This window comes from Plecotus auritus (genome assembly GCF_963455305.1).
Source record: "Plecotus auritus genome assembly, chromosome: 14".
Lineage (NCBI taxonomy): Eukaryota > Metazoa > Chordata > Mammalia > Chiroptera > Vespertilionidae > Plecotus > Plecotus auritus.
In genome coordinates, this window is record NC_137780.1 from 7,489,498 (window position 1) to 7,505,021 (window position 15,524).

At 40.9% G+C, this 15,524-nt stretch overlaps 1 protein-coding gene across 4 annotated transcripts in view; it reads right to left on the bottom strand.

Moving 5' to 3' along the window:
* The window catches only part of DISP1 (dispatched RND transporter family member 1), a 116,882-nt gene that overhangs the window by 78,885 nt on the left and 22,473 nt on the right, over positions 1-15,524 (bottom strand). For 2 of the 4 annotated variants that reach the window (XM_080650892.1, XM_080650889.1), the window contains exon 1: positions 4,962-5,098. The exons of the other annotated variants lie outside the window; for them this stretch is intronic. Coding sequence is in view for 1 of the 2 variants with exons in the window: in XM_080650889.1 (XP_080507015.1) it covers positions 4,962-5,007 (46 nt within the window). In the remaining variant the exon portion in view is untranslated. Of the gene's footprint in view, positions 1-4,961; positions 5,099-15,524 lie in introns of those variants that run through there. 4 annotated transcript variants of the gene reach the window in all.

A 15,524-nucleotide genomic window follows, 5' to 3' on the forward strand; every position in this document is an offset into this window, starting at 1 on the left:
TTTAATTTGTTCAATACATATGTGTGTATATGCACGTAGGGTTTTACTCCATCTCATTCATGTCCATGGAGTGGCCAGCCTGTTTTCACATGGGATACTTATGATGGGTGGCTAGTCTATCTAAAATAAAAATTACTAGAGGGCCTTTCTCTCCATTGTCCACCTATCACTTGGAGGTGAATGGTGGAACCTTAAATAGGGCCATGTTGGGACTTTTGGGGTAACTCTAATGAGCTAAACCATCTCCCAGAAACGGTCTTAAATGAAGCAACTGGTATGAAACGCCAACTTGCTCCTAACATTCAGGCAGATCCGCTTTGCAAAAGGGTGAAGTCCTTCAGAGATTTGTGGCCAAGGACCCAGGAGAGTCCCAATCGGAATCCATGATTAGTGACTCAGATCAGTGACTGAAACGACCAGAAGATGGCGGGTCAGCAGTGTCAGTCCTCTGTTATTCTGACCTCTAACCCCATTCCAACCTGCCCAATTAGGACAAAGCTCTCTTTCTATTCTTAAAAGATACCATTATTTTGAACATAAAAATATCAAAAACAAGACGAATGCGATATTTATGGATACTAAAGCAAAGAAAACCATCAACAAAATGAAAAGGCAACCTAGTATTTACAAATCATATATCTGATAAGGAGCAATATCCAAAGTATATAAAGAACTCATACAACTCAACAGCAAAAAACTAAACAATCTGATTAAAAATGGGCAGATTATCTGATTTTTCCAAACAGGTACATGGAAAGATGTTTAACATCGCTAATTATCAGGGACATGCACATCAAAACCACAATGAGGTATCACCTCACACCTGTTAAATGGCTATTGTCAAAAAGGCTAGAAATCACAAGTACTAGCAAAGACGTGGAGAAAAGATGTGGACTTCCTCGCGCACAGTTGGTGGGAATGTAAGTTGGTGCAGCCACGATGGAAAATGTTATGGAGGTTCCTAAAATAATAACTGAACTAGCATACGGTCCAGCCATTGCATTTCTGGGTAATTATCCAAAGAAAATGAAAATACTATCTAAAAAAAAAGATATATGTACCCCATGTTCACTGCAGCATTATTTATAATAGATAAGGAAACAATCTAAATGTCCATAACGGCCCTGACCGGTTTGGCTCAGTGGATAGAGCGTCGGCCTGCGGACTCAAGGGTCCCAGGTTCGATTCCGGTCAAGGGCATGTACCTGGGTTGCGGGCACATCCCCAGTAGGGGGTGTGCAGGAGGCAGCTGATCGATGTTTCTCTCTAATCGATGTTTCTAACTTTCTATCCCTCTCTCTTCCTCTCTGTAAAAAATCAATAAAATATATTTTTAAAAAAAAAAAAAAAAAAAAAAAAAAAAAAAATAAATGTCCATAACGTATGAGTGGATAAGAACATTGTGGTATGTATGCACACACTCATACAATGGAATACTATTCAGCCATAAAAAAAAGAATAAAATCTTACCATTTGTGACAACATGGATGGAACTTGAAGGCCTCACACTAAGTGAAATAAGTTAGACCAGTGGTCGGCAAACTCATTAGTCAACAGAGCCAAATATCAACAGTACAATGATTGAAATTTCTTTTGAGAGCCAATTTTTTTAAACTTAAACTTCTTCTAACGCCACTTCTTCAAAATAGACTCGCCCAGGCCGTGGTATTTTGTGGAAGAGCCACACTCAAGGGGCCAAAGAGCCGCATGTGGCTTGCGAGCCGCGGTTTGCCGACCACTGAGTTAGACAAATACAAATTCCATATGACCTCTCTTGTATGTGAACTTAAAAATATAAATAAATACACCAAGCATAAATAAGATAGAGGACAGATTTGTGGTTGCCAGAGGTAGGGGGTGTAAAGTGGGAGAAAATGGTTTTTGTTTAAATAAATTGAATAAATAAATAAATAGATAGATGAGTAAAACAAGATTGAATTTTAAAAGCCAGTATGACATTTATAAATGATTACCTAGTTCAGGAACCTATCATGCTTGACACTAACAAGTGTTCTGACTGTGAACTGGAAGAGCAATGAGAGCAGAAGACACCTGGCCGAGTTTCTCTGAATGTCAGCTGCCTGGGAAATGCCCAGATGCTGTGAGCAGCCAGCCCATAGGATGACAGGAGGCAGGAAAATAAGAGCTTGCAGTTCAGGTATGCAAACAAATATTTCAACAATGTGCCTGTCTTAACACGCAACACTCTAAGGTGTACGAGGGTAACACGCTCCAGATCTCAGTTCGCCGTTTCCCATTAACCTGGCATCACGAAGAAACCTGATAACGTGCTGTCGTGAAACCGATCCTTCAGCTTCTGTGGCTGTTTTCCCCACTCCAAACCCTTTAGATCTGGCTTTTAAAAACATCTCAACCACACATTTGTGTTTATGGATTGGTGTGCATTTAGCAATAAACTGGCCCTTCCCAGAAATGTCTGCAGTTAAACAGCCGGTGCCCCAAGAATTCACAGAGACGCACTCCATCGACCTGCAAATACGCATAAGGAATCATTTTGAACAACTAATCCTCCGCCTTTAGGTAAACCAGATTAACTCCAACTGATCTCTCTGGAAACTCCGTAGAGACGTGATGTTTCCAATCACTCGTAGCTATTTGCAAGTCCATTTTGGCAAAGGGTTTTTCTTTCTAGGCTTTCTAGGTCAAACGATTGGCCCCATGTAAGCAAAGATTGCCTTGAGTCACTGCTTCAAAGGCAGCGCAACCTAAGATGGTCTCGCAGAGCAGTCCTGACATCAAAGTGCACGCCAGCTTCCTATGCCTTTGGGATTGACAGGGTTAGTCTGTGGGAGGAAGGAACTTCAAAGAGCTGGCCCCCAGCCAGCCACAGTGGGGCTCGGTTGTCTCCTACGCTAAGTTAATCCTCCTGAAGGAAGAAATGCAGGTATCAGCCACCAGAGCAATCGAAACGTCTTCATACAGCCACAGGAGCCAGCTTTGTCTGAAAATCCGTTTGAAGGCTCTGTGGTCTTTTCCGATGTAATTGTAAAGCGCACAGTAGGTGCTCAATAAACATTTTTGAATGCACGCATACCTGAATCTAACAGCAGGCCATCAGGTGTGGTAGCTGTTCCTGTCATCAGGGGTGCTATCTAATAAACCTCCGAATATGGCTCGGCTTCCTGTCTCCTGTCCCCCCAGCACTCACTATCCAGATTCCCCACGCGTAGCTCTCTGTCCTCAGCATCGGAAAAACAGAGAGGAGGGACAGAAAAGGAATGTGCGTATCAGCTCTGTGATCTGAGCTGGAGACGGAACACTGGGAGATCTTTCTCCACAAGCCCTTCCTCCCATAGCTATTAACGTGGCCCTCAATTATTTTTCAAAAGTCCTCTTCTCTGGGCCAACGACAGTAGAATCACAACCTTTTTCTCCCACCCCTCATGAACAGCAAAGAAATCCGTACCCCCAATTTGGAATGTAAATCATAGAAACGTATTTATATTCCAAGAAATTAGGCAAATTCAAACACACACATATTAGAAATTTTAAAAGGACCGATGAAGTACCTATTAAAGTAAGTATTCCATTTATTAATAGCTCAAGAATTTTTTCATTAAAACTATTTTATTAATTATTAATATGTTAACATAGTGAGAACAGTGTTATTATACGTGTGTGCTTTCTAATCTTGATTTAACCCCTTGTGGTGAAGTGGTCTGCGAGTCTGGTTCTAACTTTGGTTTCTTCAGGTACTTGGTTTAGTGGGAGAAAGACCCCACTAAACTGAAAGGAGGCAACGCTAGCTGCCTTATCATGACACTCGTTTTTCGGTCCTACCCATTAGTTGTTAGAGGCCTGCCTTCCCATACTGAGTGTTACTTTAAAATGTTCAAATGTGAGCAGCCAGTGTGGCTCAGTGGTTGAGCATCATCAACCCATGAGCCGGGAGGCTGCCAGTTCCATTCCTGGTCAGGGGCACATGCCTGGGTTGCAGGCTCCATCCCTGGCAGGGCATGCGGGAGGCAGCCGAGCAATGTTGATGTTCCTCTCTCATCAATGTTTCTATCTCTGTCTCCCTCTCCTTCCCGCTCTAAAATCAATGAAAACATTTTTTGTTACATGTTCAAATGTTATAAAGGGGTGACATGAGCAGCTAATACCTTGAGGTACCATATACACATAAAGTAAAAACAGTCACTCGTAGCAGACTCACATCTAATACGTTGAAGGACTGGAATTCAAAGCCAGAAAGCATGCTTGCAAAATCAGTGCAATAAGCCCTTGCTACTCAAAGCGCGACCACAACCAGCTGCAGCTGCTGGGAGCTTGTTAGAAATGCGGGTTCCCAGGCCCCGCCCCGCGCTATTGACTGAGCCTGCTTTTTAACGGGATCCCCAGATGATGTGTAAACACATTCCACACAGATATAATAAAACCAGTTAAATGTCTTGTACCTGGGAACACTGAACGCCTATCTGCAGGCGCTCACTACTAGAGAATTCAACTTCACATGGTCTGACATCCAGACATTTTTAAAAGCCTGAAATGACTTACGTTTGAGAGAGGCAGAGACACATATCTATCTATTTATCTACATTTTTTTACCTTGATTGTTCACATGATACATGCACAGTCTGCATTAGTAAGGCTTTCTAGGGAAAAGCTTACACAAAATCATGACTATCTGAACCTCTTATATTGCACATCAATGTAAGCAACAGTCACTGCATTTTCCGCAAATCCGCTATAAGCCCCCTAAAATGTGAGCTACTCAAAGGCACGCACCTATGTTAAGAAACAGTGCAGCGCCTCAGTACAGAGCAGCAACACAACTAATATGTGCTAAATGGGTACGTGAAAGCAGCAGCGATCCTAGCCCGCCTGCAGGTTGGCACTGCGATGAACCCTGGATACATACATAGCCCGTATCCTCACAACAACCCTTAGGAGGAGTCGGAGGCTGAGGGAGAGAAAGTAACTTACCCAACATTACATACCTGCTGGGAAATGGGAGCTCAATGCAGGTCTCACTTCAAAGCCCATGAGCTAGACCCGTGGTCGGCAAACTGCGGCTCGCGAGCCACATGCGGCTCTTTGGCCCCTTGAGCGTGGCTCTTCCACAAAATACCACGGCCTGGGCGAGTCTATTTTGAAGAAGTGGCGTTAGAAGAAGTTTAAGTTTAAAAAATTTGGCTCTCCAAAGAAATTTAAATCGTTGTCCTGTTGATATTTGGCTCTGTTGACTAACGCGTTTGCCGACCACTGGGCTAGACCAGCGGTTCAGAAGAGAGGCGAACATCAGAATCACGTGGAGAACTTTGAGCCGTTTTCCCCACTTCTCTGTGTCCCTTTTTGTCTGCTCTGACTCTTGGAATCATGTTCCACACACTCACACAATAACAAATAAGTAAAACCCCAAACTGAATGAGCACAGTAACAGACGAGCCTGCCTATATCATCAATAACATACGCATGGTGAAGGGGAAAGAACGGACTCTAATAAACGTGGTTAACACTGTTCTGAGTAAACACTGTGACACTAAAGAAAGAACTGTACACACATATTATTTTGGAGTTAGTACACTATCTGTCATGGGGGGGGGCAGCTGGTGAAACCACTTTGTGTCAAGGTTTCTTCTCAACCTTGGCACTCCTGGCATTTGGGGCCATGGAGCTCTTTCGCCTGGGGCTGCCCTGTGCATTGTAGGACATTGAGGACAAAAACATCTCCAGCCAATGCCAGAAACGTCCCCTGGGAGACAAAACTGCCTCGTTAGAACCACTGCTTTATCTGTCTACTAGGCTTGAACGTACGTAAACATATTAGAGAGAATGCGAGCCAGGTTCTTTCTCTCATGCTGGAGAAAAAAGTTACAAATAAGAAAAGGAGAAATGTTAGAAAGCACCCTGGCCTGTTGGGTTTGAGTAATGAATATCCATGGACTTGCTTTCCAGCTTAGAAAAATCTTCATAAATTTTGCCTTTTAAAAAATCAAGTATTACAAGACAAGCGGGGTCCCCTTGACTCCACAAGCCAAGTGGAACATTCTGGATCCCTTGCTTCCCTCTAGGGAGGTCACCGCTGCCCTGAATTGGGGGCTTGCACTCCCATGCGTGTCTTACACTATTACTACATTTATGTGGGGACTGCTAGAAAAATCTTCCCATTCTGAATAAAGGAAAAATACTGCATGCTCAAAAAAAGAAAAAACTGTCCTCTGTCAGATGCTCTTCCAAGAATTTTAACTGAATAATACCTTTTCGTTGTCACGACAACCCTAAGAGGTAGGTATGTTACCGCATTTTGCTATCTGCTACATCAAGTTTCCCTTAGGCCTCTCCTTTTCAGAATTTGCCTGGACGTTTTCACCTATTTTTTTCCTTCCCGGCAAACGTTAGAAGCATATACATATCTTAAAATACAATAGCGGCATCCAAAACTTTTCATTTGAATTCATTATAGCAGGCATCTAATTAGTGTTTTCTGATGCCATTTCCTACCTAAAATATTCTGCTCCTCTAAGAGGTCAAGAGATGCTCCCGCCATTTCCATTCTTTCTAGGCTCCTAGTATGTAGAAAAGAAAAAAGCCAAAATAGTTAGAATAATTCATAGTACATTTTATAGTTAACACAGAGGGGGAAAAAACATACAACTGTAAATACAACCTTAATTGGGGATAATATTAAGAAAAATTTAAATTTAAGGCCCTCCATGAACGTAAGGCCCAAGCTAAAGGATCCACCAGTCCCATCCCATTATAAGCCCCAAATGCTCCCTCATTGTCTATGTTCACTTTACCCCCTCCAAAAACTAGTAAACCAATGATTTCCTTTGATCTGATAATCATCTCATTTTCATTTAGAGCTATAGTAATAGTATCAGAATTCTTCATGCAGGCTTAACTTTAATAGTTTCATTTGAAAAGCTACTATGTAAATTCAGTTGTAAGTTACATGTCTCAGAATATAGAAAAGATCAAGGAGAAGATATGATCCCTCTGTTTTTCTTTATAGTTGTTCCATCGTGTATAATTTATTTTGTTCTTTATATTATAGCCTGAATCAACTAATCCTTAAAATTATCATGAGCTATTAGATCAAATGGTAATGGTTTCTACCAGCTTTGCTAGCTCCTCAGAGAGAAAGAATTCCCCTGTTAAAATGTAGTGCTTAGAGGGAGCCAACCAATCGATGTGTCTCACATCGATGTTCCTCTCTCTCTCTCTCTCTCCCTCCCTCCCTCCCTCCCTCCCTTTCTCCCCACCCTCCTCCCTCCCACTCTACCTAAAAGCAATGGAAAAATATCCTCAGGTGAGGATTAATAAAAAAAAATGTAGCGCTTGAATCAGATCTTGATTATAATCTCATGGGTCTTTAAAAGATATTAATTTGGTGCTACTTTAATGAAAAAAATAAAAGCTTGCTACAAGAGCAACTGATTATATATAACACACAAACCTTAACTAAGAAAAGGATTAGTATTTTGTTTTCTCAATCCCAAATACACTCAAATTGTTAGACATTTTTCTTACGTTTTAAATTGACTAATTTTTATATTTTATGTGAAGAGCTACTTTGTTAGTGCTATGTGAAACCTATGATTAAGAAACTCCCAGTAAATATTTACATTCAAAAATATTTTTTCTTTTATTAGTACCTATGATTTAAAACAAACAAACCACCTCTTAGGGCCTGAGGCACCCCTAATGTTGGAAAATTACAAGGGCATTTACACTTATTTGGAGTTACTGAAGGCTCACAGCCTTAGAAAACTTATGAAAATTCACAAAATGCAGAGAATTAATTTTGTGCCCTTTTAAAAAGAAGACTGTAATTACACCAGGCAATTCATTTCTTGGCAAAAGAAAGTTTGAGTCTTAATTAAATCAAGGGCACTGTGAGAATTTACTAGCCTTGGTTTCACATGGAAACAATATTCATCTTTCATTGGTGAATATACTAGTTTAATTAATTTACTGCTAAATACAAAAGATTTCTGAAATAACTAAGATGAAAAATGTTTAACATTATGTGAATCAAGAATATGAGCATTTGAAAAGTTGGATCTTAAGAAAAGCATGTCTAAAAATTATCTTTGAGATGTTCCTTTTGTATAGATGTTGCTACTGAAGAATCTGAAGGTATTAGAAACACTAGAGTTGAGCCAATCAGTAGCCAGATTTTTTTCTTCAATGAAAAAATCTATTACCTGACTTCACTGTTTTAAGTTTCTTAAAAAAGAATCCTAAATACACAAAGCTATGGATTGACTTCAATTTCTATTTATTAGATCTCTTTATTAACAAAAGCGATAGCCCTAACTGGTTTGGCTCAGTGGATAGAGCGTCGGCCTGCGGATTCAAGGGTCCCGGGTTTGATTCCAGTCAAGGGCATATACCTTGGTTGCGGGCACATACCTGGTAGGGGGTGTGCAGGAGGCAGCTGATCGATGTCTCTCTCTCATCGATGTTTCTAACTCTCTGTCCCTCTCCCTTCCTCTCTGTAAAAAATCAATAAAATATGTATTTTTTTAAAAAAGCAATAGATGCCTCCTCTAACAAATTGAATAATGTAATGATTAAGAGTTAATAATTCTTCTCAATCCCACTCCATGAGATAATTAATGCTAACTACCTAGTTATCCCTCCATGATGCTCATTCAGCTACTGGACTACTACATCTCCTGTGGGTTACGTTCCTGGGATGTCTGTACTCCTCAAAGAAAATACTGAATTATCATAAAACACAACAGGGGGCCCTTAAGTGAAAACTCAAACAGGAACAAAAACAGAACTTCGGCTAAAAGTACAGAGACATTTTTAGAAATTTGGCAAGCATACCTGCCTTTACTAGTTAATACCGTGTGTGTGTGTGTGTGTGTGTGTGTGTGTCTGCGCGTGTGTGAAAAATCAGTAATATAGGCTGATGCTGGAGCAATAAAACAAAATACGCATCAGGGAATCTGATATAACAATACTACCACTCCCACAGTATTTTTTAAGTGACAATTTGGGGATTTTAGCTTTATATGTCTATACTTAAAAGATATGAAGCCATAAAACTTTGCTTTCAATCATTTAATTGTGGAAAAAAAAGATGATTAAAGTGATACTTTTTTAGTTTTTTTCTTTAAATAGAAAAGTCTTTCAAGACTGAAGTGCTTTAAATGTCGTGATGTGGAAGATGCAGACACCTGGCACTGCCCCTATAGACATGGGGGGACATTTCTAAATAAATGTTCCCATAAAGGGCTCAAGAAGCTACGTTGCAGGAAAACTTCTTTCAAACAAAAATTAATTCCAAGCCAATTTTGTGGAAAAGTCTTCCTGAAGACTTTGTTCTATGTTTAGTAAAATATCTTGTTTCTTTGAATGCTATATTAGAAGTTACAATGCATATGCTATATGTAACATTCTTTAGGTAAACAGAAAAAGCAAGTCGTTTTTAAGCAAGTTTCTAGGAATAAACTAAGAGTTTATGAGCCAGAAGCTGTTCGTTTTAATTACATCAGAGAGAAAAATAGACCACATTTCCTGAGGTTTAAGGGGGGTAGTGGGTGGGGGGGAGAATCCACTTTAAGAAGTAACATCGTGAATGGCTGCCCTAAATTGTAAATCTATAACATTTGAGGGCATAGGTGAATGAAACCCCACTGCTTTCCCCCAGATTCCTCACCAAGTTAATCATATAATTTGGCAATGAGTCTTAAGGTTATCAGAAATTTCTAGTCCCTGGCTCATAAGTTATCTTCAAGCATCCTTGCTTAGAAGAGCTTAATAATAAGCAGCAGGGAAGTGGAAATTCTTTTTGCCTTGACAGCAGGGGGGATAGGAAGAGAATTCAGATGAAGAACATATTTCACATCGCCAGGGCTGACAAATGTGAAAAATGTGCCAGACAGACTCTGCTGGCTGCAAGTTTTATAATTAGAAATACTGAAACCTGCTCAATGGCGCTGCCCACTTCCAGGGGTTTTTTGAGCAAAACAAAAGAACTATTTTTCTTATGTTGCAATTTTATTTATAACTTTTTCTTATAGCAAAAAAGACTTCATATTCATGGAATAATTTATCTGGTTTCATGATTTAAATGGTAAAAAAAAAACACGCACACAGGAGAGTATCATATGGAGTCATGTTTTATCTGGTTTGAAAGTGCAAAATGAAGATGTTGGAGAGAACCATTTGTTTGACAAAGTTTTTGTTTTGTTTTTTTTTAAAATATATTTTATTGATTTTTTACAGAGAGGAAGAGAGAGGGATAGAAAGTTAGAAACATCGATGAGAGAGAGATATCCATCAGCTGCCTCCTGCACGCCCCCTACTGGGGATGTGCCCGCAACCCAGGTACATGCCCTTGACCGGAATCGAACCTGGGACCCTTTCGTCCGCAGGCCGACGCTCTATCCACTGAGCCAAACCGGTTAGGGCATTGTTTGACAAAGTTTTATTCAACATCTAAGTCAGGCATTGGTCACAGCAGTGCGGCTATTTACACAGATAACACCATGACTGTTTATTTACTCCTTCATTTAAATCAGGGGTGGGAACGTCTGGCCCACGGGCTATATAGGGGCCGTGAAATCATTTGGTCTGGCCCTGCCAAGGCATTAGGGGTGAGTTGATTAAAAGTTTGACCAAATACAGCAGGCTAATGTTTAAGTTGATCATTTTGTATGGCCCATGAATGATGTTATGAATATCCAAATGGCCCTTGGCAGAAAGAAGGTTCCCCACCCCTGATTTAAATCCTTAAAACGTATGTTTATCACGTACTGCCAGGGCTTGGACAAGATGCTTGGGATATAAACCAGTATAATGAAGCCAAGTTTTCCACTTGTTGGAGAAGGGAGTTATAAATATGGAGGACTGGGATGAATCCTGGGGTGCTGGATTTGAAATGGAATAATGACTAAGAACTCTTAAATTAGATATAGAACTTTAATTTAGACATAGACGTAGACACACACACACACACACACACACACACACACACACACACACACTTCCTAGCTCAGTCTGAGAGACCGAAGACCTGAGAGCATCTAGAACCAATGACCCAGTAGAGCGATGAGCACACTCAGATTTTGATTTTAAATACCATTCACCGGGAAAGGGAGTCAGGGCCCCTTAGAAAAAGGCTGAGCCCAGGGCTGGGGCAAGGAAGGACTTAGGACATCTGGTTACACCAGAAAGTAAGAAATTCCCAAAGAATGATGAAACCGTATCACAAGGACAGGGGAGCAGTTTGTAGGGGCTCTACAGGACAAATCTAGAATCATTCAAGAATCAAAACAATTAATGACAGAATGGAATGGAACTCCTTGAAAAAAATAAGAATCTACGAGTTCAGCCCTGTCTGGTTTGGCTCAGTGGATAGAGCGTCGGCCTGCGGACTGGGAGGTCCCAGGTTCGATTCCGGTCAAGGGCATGTACCTTGGTTGCGGGCACATCCCCAGTGGGGGGTGTGCAGGGGGCAGCTGATCGATGTTTCTCTCTCATCCATGTTTCTGACTCTCTATCCCTCTCCCTTCCTCTCTGTAAAAAAATCAATAAAATATATTTATTAAAAAAAAAAGAATCTACGAGTTCAAACGAATGCATATGAAAAATAAAGACAAGTGAAAAAGGAAGCGCTTCTTTAGAGCAAAAAGCCAACTACGGAATGTGGAAGAACGAATGATGGGTGCAACAACTATGGGGGAAAGTTTAAGGAGAAACAAGACATTTTCAGTCCCAAAGGGTATCTCCACAAATTACATATTCATTGCAAAGGAGAAGCAGTAATTGTACAGTGGAGAAACCTGGTGGATATAATTTAACCAAGTGAAAAATCAGTAATATTTGTACACTGATATCCTGTGTCTGCTGATATAATCTACTGAGAAGGGCACACCTCCCTTCGATGGTTTTCCTTCCAATGACAACCTAATCATTAGACAATCTAATAATTAGACAAACCCAAATTGAGGGCTCTGCTACAAAATAATTGACCTCTATTCTTCAAGATATGTTAAGGTCAAGAAAGAAAAAGAAAGGTTAACGAACTATTCCAGATTAGAGGAGGCCAATTAGACATGAAAATCAAGGGAATGTGTCATCCTGAATTGGACACTGGACGGAGAAAAAAATAGCTACAGAAGGTATTATTGAGACAATGGACAAATTTGCATATGGACTAGAAAATGGTATTATGTGAAGGTGAAATTTCCAGATTTTGGTAAGTGTAGTGTGTTTTATTATAAGAGAATGTTCTTCTTAGGAAATGCGTACTGAAGTGGGTAGGGGTAAATGGATACAATGTTGGCAACTTATTCTCAAGTGGTTCAGAAAACCATTATGCATAATTTAAAAATTAGTGAGCAATTGGTAAATCTCAATAAACAGTATAAATTTATGGCATTTCCTTGTACCAATTTTGTAATTCTTTAAGTTTGCAATTATATCAACATTAAAAATGATAAACAAACACAGCATTATATTCTTTCATTCACAAATGTAGCCATTCAGTTAACAGTTAAGACTCTGCTATTTGTTGGACAGTGGGCACAGATGAACAGAACACAGATCCCTACCCTTGAGGACACCCTAGTCTTGTTCTAGTATTTTTATAACAAGAATCGTCATAAACATAAACACATATTGTCCATCCACTTCAACATTCTGACCCAAAATGGCAAATGGCATCGATGGGTATCTTGTGGCAGGAAATAGCTGCTTTCCGTGACACCAACTTTAAAAACTTAGGGGCAAATCCCTAATGCATCCTTACTTTTCCTTAACACCCTATTACACGCCTGTCCTCTGCTGTATTATGTCTATCACCAAGCTGGTATCGTACGGGCCCTGAAACAAAGCCCGGCTGTGTGGGTGTGGAGAGGCCCGCCGTCTCCAGTTGCTGGAATGTCAGGCCCACGATCACCGGCTTCTCATGGGAAAGAGGCAAACACTGCCTTTAGGTCCCGACCAAGAAAATTAAAAACAGTAAGCAGCCCTACCTGGATTAGTAATGAATGACAGCCACGCAGCCTGGAACTATTAGTTTCATCTGGGCCGGAAGGAATCTCGGTGGAGGGATTTAGGCTGCAGCGCTGCTATTTGCTGAGAATTTGGAAAATTACACACGGATCCCCTGGAAGTAGAATGTGCCCGTGCAGATCACAGGACCTGCAGGCAGTTGCAGCCAAACGTCTATATGTGAGATCGAATAGAAGACTGTGTGTCAGAATAGTTTTCAGTGCTCCCATTTGAACTCAATAAAAGATCAGTGACATCCAAGGGGCTCAAAATATTCACATCTTGGAGCTGCCAAGCTAAATAATTTAATATCTTTTTTAACAGAAAAGTCTTTCCCCCCCAGGACATATTTTTCAAAATATTAAATGTCCTGTTAGCTTAGACCTCTTGCAAGCAGCTGCATTCCTTTTTGGAAACTGGAGAATGATGGTTTGCCTCTTCTATAATTGGAGAAAAATTCCAGCCACATTAGTTAGGAAGCCTTCAAATCGCACACCTCCGGAGCTTACACACTGTGGTCCTCTGAACAGAATGCAGAAGTTGAGATAGTCAAAACTCTTCCAAGGGTAGAAATAAAAGGGAGGAAGCACTTCTCGCGGCAAAATTAAACCAGTGATCCCTTTACATTTGTTTCTTTAAGCATGGAAAACACTGAGCAAGCGAATGAGATTAACTGGGAAAGTCAGAGCGCCCCGGAATAATGAATGAACACTTAGTCCTTGACTTAAGAAGTATGGTGCCGGGGCTCTATCTGTTGGTGCGTAGTAACAAGTTCCATGTGCTAACCCTGTAAAGGTTAAGGCTCATTATTGGCTAAAATATGTTGCTTTCTAAACAGTTCAGTGTGTCAGTTACTTCCCATATATTCTTCTTAATGAGCATAATGCACTTTTCCATTGGGTTAGAATATTTAGGAACGTAACTTTCAGGGCTTTTGCATATTAACTAATGGCTTAAATCCGCCGTTGCTAACAGGTCCTGTACAATTCCCACAGCGTGGGACTCCTGTCCTGTTTCTTTTCCCCACTTCCCTTTCTGCTAGGAGAGGGCAGAGGAGGGATGGGAGGAGGGAAGAATAGGGGAGCCAGGTGAGAGGTTCCTGATGGGGCTCCTTGTCACACAAGGAAACCCTCCCGACGGGTACACAAACCCCCGTACTCAGGAAGGTCCTCTGACACAGAAGCAAGAATTGGTTAACTGTTTTACGTTGTTGTGTTGTTTTGCTTTGTTTCTAGTAGTAGCTCCCTAGGGAAAGGGAGTAGGCAGCTACCCCTCTCTTCTTCGGAAAGTCTTCTTTTCTAATATTGGTTTTTATTGATTAGAGAGAGGAAGGGAGAGAGAGATAGAAACATCAATGATGAGAGAGAAACATCGATTGGCAGCCTCCTGCATGCCCCCTACTGGGGATCAAGCCTGCAACCAGGGCTTGTACCCTGACCAGGAATGGAACCTGCGGCCTCTTGGTGCAGGGGACGACACTCAAACCAACTGAGCCACGTTAGCCGGGTGTAGATGGCATTCTAAAGCAAAATTCACTCTTCCTCGGGCCCTATCCATTTTTTTACTGCACTTACCACTATCTGTATACAAACACACACACTACACATGTGCATATGTATGTGTATGTCTATATACATATGTGTGTAGATGTATGTGTGTGTGTATTTATGATTTTCTCAAGGGCAAGGACCTCAAGTGTCGTGTTCACCATTGTACACCCAGAGCACATGCTAGGTACTCAGTCTATTGTTGATAAATATGTATATGGTGCCGTGCTGGCTAAGCTCCACACACTAAGTAAGCAGGATTGAACCCGTATTTTTTATGTACATTGGGGGGTGGGGGGGGCGGTGAGGAGGTAAGGGATCTGTTTGGTAATTTGGTTTGATTACTCCCCAGTGGAATCCACGCCCTTGAAAATGGGCGTTTTATTTTAATGCCCAGTTGTCAGAGCAGAGGTGAAAGCAGCGCTCTTTTCAAAGGGATATTTTTCTCCTCCAGACTTCTGCACATGATAGGATGGGTGAAGAATGCGCTACTTGGGTATCTTCTTTTCCTAGGGGAGTTTTAAATTTTTCAGGCTGTCAGGATGACTCATGTGAATGATGATTTTTAGTTAAGAAAACAACTTGGGCTCTTTGGCCAACTCGAAAAAAACATCCCCCAAGTCTACGTTACTGTTTTGTTATCGTTGACATGCCGCCTTCAAAGGCTTCGGAGAAACTCCAAATGCTGTCAATCTGGAATTTTCACTAATGAATTTATAACTCGTTCCAAATTCATTGGTTTCTCACTAGACAATTGGTTTCTAAAATATTGGATGCTTTGTTTCCAAGCTGGCTGGGCTGTATCATACAGAAACGGAAAAGAAATTACAATGAGAAATATCTACTTTGGTTGAAATGGAGCTGGCCATATGGAATGCATAATGTTGTTTCTCTAAAACCACTAACATTTTGCAAAACAAAGCTGTTGCACAAATAGTAAGGCACAGCACATACTGCCACAGCTGCTGAGTTACCTGGGAATCCAATGCCTTTCTA